Source organism: Condylura cristata, unplaced genomic scaffold (genome assembly GCF_000260355.1).
Source record: "Condylura cristata isolate star-nosed mole 26May11 unplaced genomic scaffold, ConCri1.0 scaffold00032, whole genome shotgun sequence".
Lineage (NCBI taxonomy): Eukaryota > Metazoa > Chordata > Mammalia > Eulipotyphla > Talpidae > Condylura > Condylura cristata.
Genome location: NW_004567133.1, coordinates 3,014,312 through 3,027,956, shown reverse-complemented (window position 1 = coordinate 3,027,956; position 13,645 = coordinate 3,014,312). Strand labels below are relative to the sequence as shown.

The 13,645-nt window shown below is 55.1% G+C and overlaps 1 protein-coding gene across 1 annotated transcript in view; it reads right to left on the bottom strand.

Annotated features, from left to right (window-relative positions):
• Window positions 1–13,645, bottom strand: part of GRID2IP (glutamate receptor, ionotropic, delta 2 (Grid2) interacting protein) — a 36,611-nt gene that overhangs the window by 9,478 nt on the left and 13,488 nt on the right. The window contains exons 4-15 of the mRNA XM_012731634.1: window positions 13,419–13,504; window positions 11,067–11,136; window positions 10,506–10,600; window positions 10,009–10,192; window positions 6,485–6,639; window positions 5,377–5,517; window positions 5,050–5,147; window positions 4,759–4,876; window positions 3,686–4,041; window positions 2,846–3,262; window positions 1,003–1,090; window positions 202–291 (exon numbers count right to left, since the gene is read on the bottom strand). Of these exons, the coding sequence (XP_012587088.1) occupies window positions 202–291; window positions 1,003–1,090; window positions 2,846–3,262; window positions 3,686–4,041; window positions 4,759–4,876; window positions 5,050–5,147; window positions 5,377–5,517; window positions 6,485–6,639; window positions 10,009–10,192; window positions 10,506–10,600; window positions 11,067–11,136; window positions 13,419–13,504 (1,898 nt within the window). The remainder of the gene's footprint in view (window positions 1–201; window positions 292–1,002; window positions 1,091–2,845; window positions 3,263–3,685; window positions 4,042–4,758; window positions 4,877–5,049; window positions 5,148–5,376; window positions 5,518–6,484; window positions 6,640–10,008; window positions 10,193–10,505; window positions 10,601–11,066; window positions 11,137–13,418; window positions 13,505–13,645) is intronic.

Sequence of the window (13,645 nt, the reverse complement as noted above, 5' to 3'; positions counted from 1 at the left end):
GGGCGGGGCGGGGCCGAGGCCAGCCTCCTCGCCCAGGTGGGATTTGGCTGGCAGCCGCACCTGAAAGGGGGTCTTCACCTAGACTGGCGGCAGGTGCCAGGGCCCCCACACCTAATCCACCAAGACGCATCCGAGAACCTGCGGCCCAGGAGTGGGTCGCCTCCTGCCCCCCACAACCCTTTGAACTTCCCGGCCCCTCACAGGTGTTGTAGGCCTTCTTGTGAGACAGGATCTCCACCACCTCCTTCTTCCTGAAGGGCTCAGGCCGGGGCACCGGCTCTGAAAGAGAAACTGATGGTTTAGTGAGGAGAGGCTAAGGGGTGGCTGCCCGTGGGGGCCAGGAGGAGCGTGACCACAGCAACAACTTAGACACGCCCCTTCCCATAACAGGGACTGAATCAAGTTCAGGCGACCACACACCCTCATTCTGTCATCTCAGGTCCAGTCAAAATACTTGGCATATTGGCCCATGTGACACCCCTCCCCTAGCCTTTCCCCAAAGTCACTGACACAGAGCTGGACAAGTGAGAACCACCCACCTCTCACTCTTTCAGTCGCTTCCTGGATGGACAGAGGTCTTTTACCTCCATCCTGGACCACCTTCCACATAATCTCTGCTCGGAGGGCAAAATCTATAGGGAGCACCCGGGGTGGGCAAGACTGGAAGGGACACTGTGCATGCCTCTCGACTGTCTCTGAGTGACTCTGAGCAAATAACGTACCTCTCTGTGATTTCTTATCAGCGAGTTGGGGGAATCACAGTTCCTACCTCAGAGAGTTGTCACGGGATTAATTTTGAAATGAGGGTGTCTAGCATTTGGCAAGCATGCAATAAATGCCAGCTGTGGTTACTCTCTCTGTTGGGGGTTTTGATAAGTCACACAACTCAGTGGTACAGTCAGTCAGTGAGAGTGCAGACCTCGGGAACTTTAAGGCCGGGTGCCACAGAAGGCAGTGGGTGGGCTTCTACAGAAGAACTGGCATCTGGGTTCCCCCACTCACTAGTAGGTTTCTGGGTGCCAAAGTGGAGCTCCAGGTCGAGGTATTTCACCATGTCGCTCAGCTTATCATAGTCAGAGTCTTCCCCAAGCTGTGAGAAGTAGGGAGGGGCAAAGTGAGAGGAACACTGTCCCCCTCCTACCCACCCCACGAGGCCTGTCCTGGGAGTTTTGGAGGGAGAGCACCCATCAGGCTCTGGGGTATAACAGAGGCAGACTGTAGGTTAACAGGTGCTATGTCTTTCCTCTTGTAGCCCATATACACTCATACCTGAAACACTATCCATACAGAAGCCAGCATTGCACTAGGGCAGAAGAATAACAGGGCTAGAATCAACCTAAGAAGGTGGCTGAGGTGTCTGGCCCTGATTTAAAATGTCCTTTGCAGGGAGTGAATTCATCAGAGATGCTGTGGGCAGGATGAGCCAAAGCTGGAGAAGCAAAGCAGGGAAATGCCAGGAGCTAAAAGCTGGATGGCCCAGATGAGAGCGGACTGTCTCAAAGGTCATATGGGGCTTGGACAGGGAAAGAGGGTGGGGTGGTTGCCAAGAAAGAGATCCCAAAAGGAGAGCAGGCAGAGCATCAAAGTGTCCTAATAGGACAACAGGGTGAGGACACCTGGTGTGGACTTGGGCTGATGTATCCTGTATCCACCTTCAGTAACCAGTGGAAGAACCACATTTTAGAGCAAGTCTTGAAGTCCTAGCTGAGGCTAATAGGAATGAGTCTCCAGGGGACATAGTAGGTCCCTATTTGTGGTTTTGTCCTGCTGACTGTCTTTATTAGCAACATGGAAAATTCCTCTGGAGTTATGGGCTGATGCCAAAATAGCTGAGAAGGCAGGAGACAGAATGGAGACCCAGGAGATGGCAATAGGAAAAAATGACAAGCATGCCCCAACAGAGTGTGGCTACAAGTAAGGACATGATGTCAGTCCCAAGCAGATGAAGGGACTAGAATTAAGGATGATAGTGGACATGCTCTAGGCAATTCAAGAAGCTGGAGGGATTCTAGGTCATATCAAAAGGAGTATGACTCCCAGGTTAAAGGAGGCAAATATTTCTCCTCTGAAATGTTTAGGTTCCATTATGAGTCCCATATGAAGCTCCCCCTTTCAAAGAGTATCATCACTGAACAACAAGACTAGAAACCATGCTCTAGGGGGATGACCTAAAGAATAGGGGTGGGATGAGTCTTGCTCATCTGACAGGCTGGTCCATCTGTGGCAAAGGGAATATGCTTGTTCTGCATGGATAACTTGGGGAGACAATATTTCAAAGCAATGCAAGAAAGTGGTGGTTAGAACTGTCCAGTAAGGACAGAGATACCTTGATAGCTAGTGAGTTACCTAATCATTGAAGGTGTTCAAATATGCATTGGCAATGTAGTTTGAGAACAAATTCATACATCAGAATAGTAAGGTTGACACTGGTGTGCAGAGGTTTGGACCAGTTGCCTTTAAATAAAGAATCCTTCAGGCCCTCCCTGGTGGCACAGCAGGTTAAAGCACTGCACTAAGAAACTTCAGCCACTTCCACATGAGTTGGATCCCTGCTGCCCTGGAGGTGACCACATGGTGCAGCAGACCTCTCCTGACCCGCCCACTGCTCCCCTCAGCAGTGTACTTAGTTGATCTGCCTGTTCTGCTCCCCACTCAGTCCCTGGTGAATTCTCTCACCCTCTGCATCTCTGGTCTGTACCCCAGTTCTGTATGAATAAATAAATAAATCTTTAAAAAATGTAAAATAAAGAATCCTTCAGTCTTAGCTCCTGTGAATAAGCCATGTGGGAGACTGGATGGCTTAAGGACCCATGCAGGGTCTGATGCAGGACCCCAGGACACCTACCTGACCCCAGATGGTGCCTTCTGAATTCTCCACCTGTTCCCATCGCAGGCGCTTGACGCTCATGTGGCTGGTCTCGCTTCGGCGGTGGCCCAGGCCCCGAGACAGCATGGGGGGCGCACAGGGCACAGGCGGGGGTAGAGGTGGTGGGGGTGGTGGAGGAACTGGATGGCTGAGTTGGGTGAGGGGCTTGGCCAGCATCTGAGTGGGGACACGGGGACCGTCGGGGTTGCGGGAGCTGGGTTTGGGGTCATGGAAAGGCAGGGGTGGCGGGGGTGGCGGGCTGAGTGGGGGCGGGGGGATGTGGTCGGAGATGGACGAGTAGGTGAGGGAGCTGCCTTCCTCGCTGCTGCTGATACACTCGCTAGCGCTGCTCCGCTCATTGGTTACAAAGCTGCCCTGGTCATCATGGAAGCTCATCTAGAGGGGACAGAACAAGGAGGAGGGAGGGTGAAACTGGGCCCGGGGAGACTAGAGCATGGGGCATGGGAGAGTGGGAGAGCCCTGCAGGGGAGGGTGGGATAATCTGGGACTTGTTAGGATAGTCTGGTGGGTTGGCCTGAGGCTCTGAGGAGGACCCCTGACTGTGTAGGGTAGACTGGGACAAGGAACAGGGAAGCCTACCATAAGGTCTGGAGGTAGCCTCAGGCAAGGGGCAGGACAGCCTCAAACAGGGGGTGAGGTAGCCTGGGGCAAGAAGTAAAGAGCTGAAGTCAAGGGATGAGCTAGCTCCGAGGCAGGAAGGGGGGTGGCCTGGGGCAGTCTATGCCGACTGGGAAGCTACGCTCAGACCCACACGTCACATCTGCTCCCCTCACCCTCCACACCTGCTTGCAAGCTCACCTCTTCGTAGTCATTCTCGGGGCTCAGAAAATCATCCACGATGGTGACCCGGGGGCCCAGCTGCTCACTCAGTGCATCCAGGAAACGGTCTGTATCCCGGCTTCGCACAGGGCGGGAGAAGGTGAACAGCTTCCTTCGGCTGGGTGGGCGGGCAGGGTCCGGGCTGGGAGGGCTGTCGGAGCGGTTGGGCCCTGGGCCTGGCTGGGGGGAGGGCGCCCTGCTGCTGTCCAGGCTGGCGTAGGGGTGGGACTCGGAGCTGCTGGGGGAGGCCAGGCCCCCTGAGCATAGCGGATAGTAGCAGGGAGAGGGCAGGAGCCGCTCGCTGGGCCAGGAGACGTTGGACAGGGTCCTGGGCCCTGGGGTGGGGGGTGGAGCGTGAGGATCTCTCTGCAGTCAGTACCTGGATCCAGGTACTGCAGGCTGGAGGGGCAGGGCCCGGGGCAGGCTGGGCACTCTTCCTCCCCGCCTCTGGACACAGCACAGGGAGACCCCGGGAGACTCGCCTCCCCAAGTCCTTCCCTGAGGATCATCAAAGGTCAGAGTGTGTGAGCGGGTGCACTGCTTAGCCCCAGGACAGGCCCGACCCCAGTTCATCCTGGAAGGGATACAAGAGTCCCAGCCAGGCCCCACCAAATGCAACTGGAAGGGCAGAGGGCCTTTTCCATGAGGCACCTTTCACCCCACTGGGCCCTTGGCTCATGGGAGCATCCCCCCAGGTCCCTGCCTCCTGAACAATAGAGAAACCGGCATGTACCTCCTAGGAGCCACCCTTTTCCCGCTGTCCCATTCACACAGCAACACAAACACTGGGGAGTTTGTCCAATAGCCATAGGATAACTTGGGGACGTCCACAGCGGGGACGGGAATCCCAGGACACACATCCTGGACCCCCCTCATGTGTGTGGCCACTAGCCCCAGAGACTGCTGGAGCCCAGTCCCTTGGCCATGGAGAGAAGCACAGGGGAGGGCTGTGTGTCCAGTGCTCTAGCTGGAGGCGGAGCTAATACCCAGACAGGTGGCCAGGAGGAGAGACCAGTGTAGCCCTCAGGATCGGGGGTTGGCTGAGCCCCTACCTGCTGTGACTGCTGGGCTGGGCACTGGAGGGGAGGCGTGGGACCTGGACGTGGTCCCCATCTTCCCTTTGAAGCTACTGCTCAGGCGGGACTCCAGCTCTGCATAGACAGCGGACATCTGTGGGAGAGGAGGCGGGAGTGAGCTCAGCTGGCCCCCACTTCCTCCGTGTGTCCTTAGCATGGCCTGGGAGGTCAGTCTGGGTGGTCTGGAAGGCTGGGATCCACCGCTGCCCCAGGGGTCTCCCATCCTCTACCCCCCACCAAGCCGTGAGGTGGGTCGAGAGGTCTCACCATCTTGGGGTTGGGGGTCTCCGGGAGGGATGTGCCATCGCCCGCCTGGCGCTCGCCTGGGATGAGAGGAAGTGGCATCTCGGGGCAGTCAGCAGGACCTGCAGGGGTGTCCGAAGAGCCACCTCTGAGGCGGCCATTTCTGAGTCCCAAGGTTCAGACCACCTGGGTCCATGCAGAAAGTGCCAGGAAGCAGATCCAGGAGGGCCCCAGCGCAGCCCTGGTCACCCACTTCCCAGGGGTTTCCTAGTCACCACGTCCACTTTGCAGGTGGGGAAGCACAGCCCTGGCAGCACCGCCCTCCCACTCCTGCCTTCCTGTCAGCCTCACCACAGCTGAGGCTGGACTCCAGGCCTTGGGAGTGGAGGCTTCGGCGGCACATGGAGGAGGCCCTCAGGGAGCTTCTTGGCTGGAGCTCAGGCTCGGGCTCGGGCTCGGGCTCGGGCTCCAGGTCCAGCTCAGGCTCAGGCTCTGCGAGGGGACATGGAAAGGAAGGGGGCCCCTTTATCCTCTCAACCAGACAAGAGCCTCCAAATAGGGAGGGCGGCCGATGGCCTTCTGCCTCCACCCCCACTCTAGAAGAGCTCTCCAGGGGACGCCCTGACACAGTAACCAGGTGCCAGGAAATGGAGGGACAGGGGGTGGTGGAGTTTGAGCCTGGGAGGGGTGGCCATGTGGCCTCTTCTCATGACAAGAGCCTAGGACCCCATGATTTTAGGTCTCAATGACTTGTCATGCTGCCCACAGGGGACTTGGTGGGTAAAATGTTAGATTCTAATTCTAGGTAGGCGTGCAGAACATGAGCCTACACCCTCAGCTTCTTACTATGATCTTCCATCTCCCCACTGACAAACTGTGGATTCCTGGGGCTAAGGGTCTGGGCACACAGGACCAGCATTCAGGAGAGCTGCAGGCCGGGACAGCAGGTGCCGCGGGACTAGAACACACACACAGGATTAGGCTCACTTCTGATTCTCAAGGCCTAAACACAGGGGTTTGTGGGCAAAGGGGTAGACTGTGATAGGTGCACAGAAACAGGTGGCTGAGACTACAGGTGGCCTGGGGGGTCCTGGCTTGTGTTGTGCACCCCGAGTCAGGTATGACCCAGCTATGTGTTCATGATCCATCCAGGCCTATAAACAATGTCCACACAGTGTCTTGATCTACTGCACACTTGCCAAGGAGCAAAGCACAGCCACAGAGGTCACCCCCATTTTGTAAGTGAGAAACTTCAGACCCCCACGCCATTATGGGGGCTACTGCTTAAAGCTGCTTAAAGGTCAAGGTGGGGTCACTCCTAGGACCAGGCTCAGTGTGATGGACAGGTATTAGCAGGGCACTGGGGTACATCTCCTTGTGTGGGGGGCCACATCACCTGTGATACTTTACGGGGGTCTGGCCTCTCACCAGGAAGTGAGTAGAAGGCAAGCTGGCTCACCTGTCATGGCTGTGTAGCCCAGGAAGCACGCGATTTTCTCCTGGCACAGCTCCTGCTCCTCGTAGGTCAGCAGCTGGTAGATGAACTGCCAGAGGACCTGCTTGGCCGGTGTGTCCAGCACGGGGTAGACATCAACGATGAGGGTATCAATGTTCCTGGGGAGGGGGTGGAGGTGCAGGAGAAAAGGGCTTCCTCTTTATGGGCTCATGGCAGGTGGGTGAAGGCATAAGAGAGGTGCCGGGAAATTTCAGGCCATGGAGTGCAGCCTCAAGCCCCGCTCTCCCTCACCCGGGACAGAAAGGTGGGCAGGAAGGCCGACCAGATTCCAATTCCAGCTCTGCCTCTTACTAGCCAAGTGACTTTCTCTAGTTCCTTCTTTATGTCTCAGTTCCCTTGTCAGTGGGATGGGGATAAGAATAGTACAGAGCTACTGTGCAGAGTTATTGTGAAGATTAAAACACACAGCATGTTGGTGAAGCAGACTCATTACAGTTGAGCCTTCAATAACTTGGGGGCTAGGGGTGCCAAATCCTTGGGGGTTAGGGGTGCCAAATCCTTGGGGGTTAGGATACATGGTGTTGGCTGTTTATGTATTATCTATGGCTGATTTCCACTTCCAACAGCAGAGTTGAATGTTTCAACAGAGAATTTATTGCTCTGCAAAGCCAAAAATATTTACTTCTGGCCCTTTAGAGAAATAGTTTGCTGATCCTTGCATTATGTGGGAAAATAAAGCTGGATCCTCACAACACAACACATAAAGAGGAACTTCAGGTGTGAAAGGTAAAATTAGGAATTCAACAGAAGATAATATAGGAGAATATCTTTCAACCTAGGAGCAGGGACAACTTCTTAAACAAAACCTCAAAAGAAAGAGCTGTCAATGGTAGGGGCCTCCCTAGCAGCTGAGGTGTTAAATAAATCTCAGCGCTATCCTTTCTGTGGTCCATTTCGATCCCCAGTCAGGGAGCTGACCCACGTGGCGCAGCAGACCTCTCCTGTCTTGCCCTCTGCTCCCCTCAGCAGTATATGTTTCAGGACATCTGCCTGTACTGCTCCCCACCATCTCAGATGAATCCTCTCACCCCCACCCCCAAGCCTCTGGCCTGTACCCCACTTATCCTTTGCAAAAACAAACCCAAAAAAAAAAGCCCCGAAGTTACTGAATCTGATTTTACATAATCAAGGCTCTCTGTTCACAGAAGCACAACTTGGGCATGTAGACATCAAGAGAAAAAGAATAGAAGTAACAAATGGGAAAAGATATTGATCATGTCTAAAATGTTTAAATTGATCACATCTAAAATCAACAAGGAGTCAGGATGTAAGATAAACAAGGTGCTCCAGCAAACCAATAAGAACAAAAACCAAAAAACCAAAAAGGGACAAAAGCTCTGAACAGCTAATTAGCAAACAAAGACAGAAAAGGCTAAAGATACTTAAAATAATTAGTAATAAAAAGTCAACATTAAAAGAATAAGATATCACTTTATGAACAGAAGACTAGCAAAAGTAAAAGCTAAAAAGTGACAAATGTTGGTGAGGACATGGAGAGGAGGGAGCCGTGAGCTGGCTCCAGGGAGTGAAATCCTTGCTCTGGGAAGCAACCTGGGACACCCTGGTCAGAGCAAGTAAGCCTCTGTGTAACCTCTGGCGAGGCAGCCCTTCAGATGAACTGCGACCAGTTCCGGGCGTGTGTGCGAGGATGCGCTCACAGGACGGCTGTGACGGGAGCGTGCCGGTCACCTGGGTCCCCGGGGAGGGTAAACAGCACACGTGGAGATGTCAGGGCTCTGCTCCCCATCACTGCCATCAAGCAGATATCATGACAAAGCAGATCACCGGGTGTTTTTCAGTTTCTCCACAAATATAAAATTATGCTCACACTAGACTGTGGTCTATGAGTGGTGCAGTGACCTTATGTGTAGATGAACATTGTCCATATCGTCCCTGAGTGTGACAGAGCTGCAAGGTGATCATGTACCGCTGGGAAGTGGGCGCTGAGCGATTTGCCTAATGCTGGGGGTTCAAACCTTCAGTTCGCAAAAATACAAGACCACAGTATGTGTGGAGTGACAAAGCACAGCCCAGCAAGACAAGGCATGACTGCAGAGAGGACAGGGTGGCTGCCATTGACCGGAACTTGGCTGCAGTTGCAACCAGTGTATTCAAATTACAGAGAACAGTGTGGACAGATCTAAACAGAGAGAGCTTGCTGAGAGTCAGACACACATGAGCTGTTACCACAATGAGGATATAAAAGAAAAATAAGTCATACTAAGTAGCAATGCCCACTTTTCAAGAATACCTTCCACCAAAAGGATACCCCTTCAACTCATCAGGCTGGTGGCATTGGCTAGGGAGGGCTCTGGGAGAGAGTGGGGTCCAGGGAGAATGAAAGGGGGGAAATGCCCAAAAATCCATCAACTGCTGAATGGATAAACAAATTGTGTTCTAGCCACCTGGTGGAATATTATTTGACCATTAAAAGGGATTAAGTAGATGTTCTTGGTTGTGCTTTGAAAATAGAAGTGAAAAAAGTCAGACATTAAAAAAACTATGATTTGGGACCTCCCTGGTGGTGCAGCGGGTTGGAGCGCAGCACTGCGAAGCTGGCTGTGGCCACTTCGGTGCGGGTTCGATCCCCCGCCCTGGAGGTGACCCTCATGGTATGGCAGACCTCTGCCTCGCCCACCGATCCCCTCAGCAGTATACGTCATAGACCGACCTGTTCTGCTCCCCACTCTGTCTCTAGTGAATTCTCTCACTGCCCCTGCACCTCTGGCCTGTACTCCAGTTCTGTATGCATAAATAAATAAAATCTTCTCCCCAAATTATTATTCCATTCATATGAAAGTCCAGAACAGGAGAACCTAATAAAATAAGAGGCAGATTAGCAATTATTTAAGATTGGGGGTGGGCAAGGAAGGGACAGGACCATGGACAGGGAAAGGGTGCACATTTCTTTTTGAAATGATGAAGGTTTCTAAAATTGAATGTTGTGATGGCAGCACATACGGGTGAATATTCTAAAAGCCATTCTTAAACGGATGGGTGGTATGGCATGTGAATTATATCTCACTCAGTATGCTAGAACAAAAGAAAAATAGGAAACGAATAAATGAGGGGCCTTGCACAGACAAGGACTCACCTTATGGGCCAAGGAGTGTTACAAACACTGGATGCTGTCACAGAAAGACACCAAGCCAACCCCAACAGTGTCTTGTGGGGTCAGTCCCAGCAACCACACTGGTGGTGACTGCCTGCTTCCCTTTACAGAGAAGGCCGTGGCTGGCCTGGGTCCCATGGCTAAGTTTCAGAGTTGCTTATTCTAGGGAGCCCAGAGGTCCCCGCCCTGCCGGCCCCTGGTACCAGTGTTGCCCTCAGCCCCTGGTACCTGTGTTGCCTCTTTGTGCCCCTCCCCCCCAGGTGGGAGCGGTGCAGTCAGGGAGACCTGCTGGTGTGTCTGCATAGGATGGCAGCCCACCTAGGGCAGGTGCCCACCACCACTCTGGCCCAATCACCTGTGCTGGAAGAAACTCTCCAGGGCCCTGCAGACCCCATAGCGCTCAGGAGGAGTGAGCAGGTGCTCCAGCTGCTGGCTGAAAGTCCTCCCCTGGACCCGGATGCTGGATGGCAGGATGTCCGCTACCCACTGCAGGGAGGTGAGCGCCGACGATGGGTTGGGGGAGTCCAGGGAATCAGAGTCTGCAGGGCCACAGGTAGGACAGACACGAGTGACCCATGTCCTAGGCCAAGTGTCCTCCTAAGCTGGGGTGTGGCCACACAGAGCTGTGCCCTGGGAAGCACACCTGCTGCCTCTGGCTGGGGAGATGGATGGAGGGTGCGTCAGGGTGGGGCTCCTGATGCCCCCTTAGGCTCTGCCCCAGTAACACCTGGGGAGGGAAGGCTTGGGGAGAAAGCAGAGTCCTCTGAAGACTCAGAAATCCCACACATGGCAGCCCCAACAGGGTTTTTGGGGGCCAAGGCAGCCAAGTGGCCGGGGGGAGCAGGGTCTCACCGCTGGCGAACGAGACGAGCCCCTCCTCCACCACCAATGTGGGCATTGCACCACTGCCCTGCAGCATGGACACCACCTTGTCATGGGAGCAGTTCCTGCCAAGTAGAGACGGCCCAGGAGGGCCTGACCTGGATGAGCTCTGTCCACAACCACCCACACACCTCCCTGCCCTGCCCCAGAGGCCAGAGCATAGTCCACAGCTGGGCCAGAATCAGGACCCCAGGCCCTGCCACTCCTGCCTCCTAATTTTTGTAGGAGAAGCCCCAGGCCCAGACCCAGCTGGGCACTCTGGGCTGTGCCCATGTCACCCTGGTGGGGTTCCTAGGCAAGATATAAATGGGCCATTCGACTCTGTTCCCAGCATGGTGTCACTGGCTGGAAGGACGAATTGACACCCGGGCTGGGTGGGACGACAGATTTAAGAGCTCATATAGGACATGGGATAGACCCTGGGTACCAACTGGTCAGAGAGGGTTAAGACCATGGCCTGAATGTCCCAAAAGGCAGGAGTCTTGGGGGACAGGTCATCCCCAAGCCCTGGTATCCCCAGTAGCCTCTGACCTCATGTCCAGTCCGTTGAGGAAGAGGATCCTGTCGCCTGACTTGAGGGAAGCATTGTCAGCAGGGCTCCCTGCAAACAGGAAAGGAAGGGCATGCTGGTCAGTGGGCAGCAGCCTGCTCTCAGTGTGAAATGGGGTGCGCAGAGAAGAGAGCCACATCAAGTCACAGATCCCCCATCAGACCCAAGGCCTCCGACCTCAGCTGCTCTCCGAAGGGCGGGACCTGTGGTTGGGGCTTGGGGGCCCCCGGGCTCGGGGCATAAGGTGGGCAGTCTGAGCTGCTGGAGAAGAGCAGAGACATGGCCGGGAACTGAGCCAATTTCTGCAGCATCTGTCCATCCTGCAGAGGACCCTGCTCCAGATTCTGTCCTGACCCTCGTACAGGTCGCATCACACACCATTCCTGTGTGGTTTCGTTGCCAGGGACGTAATGTGTCTGCCTAGAGGGTGGCTGGCTCCTGCTTCAGGCTGGAAGCACAGCGTATTAATCATGCCTTTTATTTCCTGGGCTTCTGGAGCTTTGACCTCTTGGGCCTCGCTAACACTGGGAGGAGTCTCGTCCAGGATCAGTCAATCCCAGAGCTGGTCACGGGTTGGTGTGCAAGCATGCCTTTCATGTCAAACCAACTAATCCGGACCACCATCAGCCCCCTCCTCTATGGGGTCTCACACCCTGGGTCACAACTCCCTGCCCTAGTCACCCAGAGCCAGGCACAGCCAACTAGGGACAACCCCGTGCCCCCTCTTGGAACTTACTCAAACGAGCCAATCCGATCCCTGTTCAGCCTGCTTCCCCTGCCTCAGCCAGCCCTTCCCACAAAAACCACTCTTGTCCCCGAGTTCTCCTCACTCCCTCTGCCTGCCTGACCCTGGTGCTGCCTTGGCCCTGGGTGGCACCCTGTGCCCCTGCTCATTTTAACAGAGGGGGGCAGCTAATTCTCACTCTGGCTTGACGACTCCCAAGGGGAGACCTAACTCAGCCAGGGAAGGGAGGGGGTCTGCTAAGTTTGTGTCTATGGATAGTTTAATTCAGACTCAAGTGGCGGGGAATGATACGTGCGTACATAAAATATACACTTAGAGTGGGAGCAGTCTTCTCTTGAGGCTGTGAGGAAAGTCTTGAGAAAGGGAATGACCAGGAAAAGTCCTTTCTCTGGGACTGAAAATAAGGTGAGGGTGTTGGTACCGAATCCAACCTGGCCTGCCATGAAGCCTGGGCCAGCCTGGGAGGGGAGTCAGAGGGGTGTAGCAAGGGATTTAAGGACACACGGTTGGGAGTTGGGAAACCCCAGGTTCTGCCCCTTGATTTGCCAGCAGCTCTCTAAGCCTCAGTTTCCCCATCTGTAAAAGCTCTCATTAACGCATTCATTTGACTTTCTATGAAGGAAGGCATGGGGTTGCCAGTTTAAAGACGTGGCTGAGGAGAACAGCACCCTGGATTTTGACATGGCCCTAGGCCAAGTCTCTTTCATGAAGAGGCAGGGAGAGGGAGGGTGAGGTATGGACAACATGGCCGAAGCAGCCTTCTGGCCTCTCCCCAACAATATGGCAACAACTCAGTGAAGAACAAGTCTGAGATGAGCTGGAAGATGTTCAGATTCAGCCTAGAAGAAGCTGGTGGCCAGGACAGTGATGCGAAGACTCTGAGCACTTCCCGGGGGGACGTGACACCAGGGCAGAAAGGACACAGCATCAGCAGGGGTGGGTCACACTGGTGGGGATGTGGCACCGAGAGCATCAGCTTAGGACCTGGTGGAGCTGGGTGCGAGTGACCCCGACCTGTCATCACCCGGAGACTCCCGCTCCATGCTCTCCTTGATGGGCGGCCTCAGTGAGGCGTGGGCCTTCCTCTTTACCCCACCGCCCCCTCTGCAGGCTGTGCAGAAGGAGGAACCCCTACAGAGGTGTGAGACTCCAGGGGTTGCCATTTAAGGAGCAAGCAGGGTAGGAGGAGGAGGGAGTTCAGATGGGTGGGGCTAAGTAAGGGGCCTCTGGGGGGGCAGTCCTGAGGCCCTCTTGCCCCTCTGGGCTGGCCTGGCAAGGAGCCCGTGCACAGTGGGCAGTTGGCTCAAGGAACATTGCTTGGGGCACAGGCTGGATGCTCCAGCATCCCCGAAGTCATGGCTCCTCCCTGTGAACACAGGGAAGATGCGGGTGAAGACCTCAGGGCATTAGCTCATGGGTGACCCTCTTGGCAGGCTTCGCCCCACCCAGGTCGATGGATGATTCAGACCTGCTCCTCTGTGGCACTCAGGTTGGCTGGAGGGAAGGTGGTTGCTAAGTAGCCGCTCGCAAGGTCCTTCCAGCCATCCTGGGCCTTAGGGACTTTTACTATAACGAGCCCGCCTCTTACCGGGGAGGACAGACTCGATCCAGACGGGCCCATGCCCACGCAGCGTGAAGCCGAAGCTCTTGTTGCCCTTGTAGACTCGTACTGTCCTGGGGAGACAAAAGAGGAGAGTGGGGGGCAGGCAGCGAACCCTGCCCTGGGGAGAGGCAGGCTGGAGCATAACGGCGGGAGAAGTCCAGGGTCCCGCTCCTGCCCGCTTCCCGGCGTCCGCGCCCTGCCCCGCGCCCTCG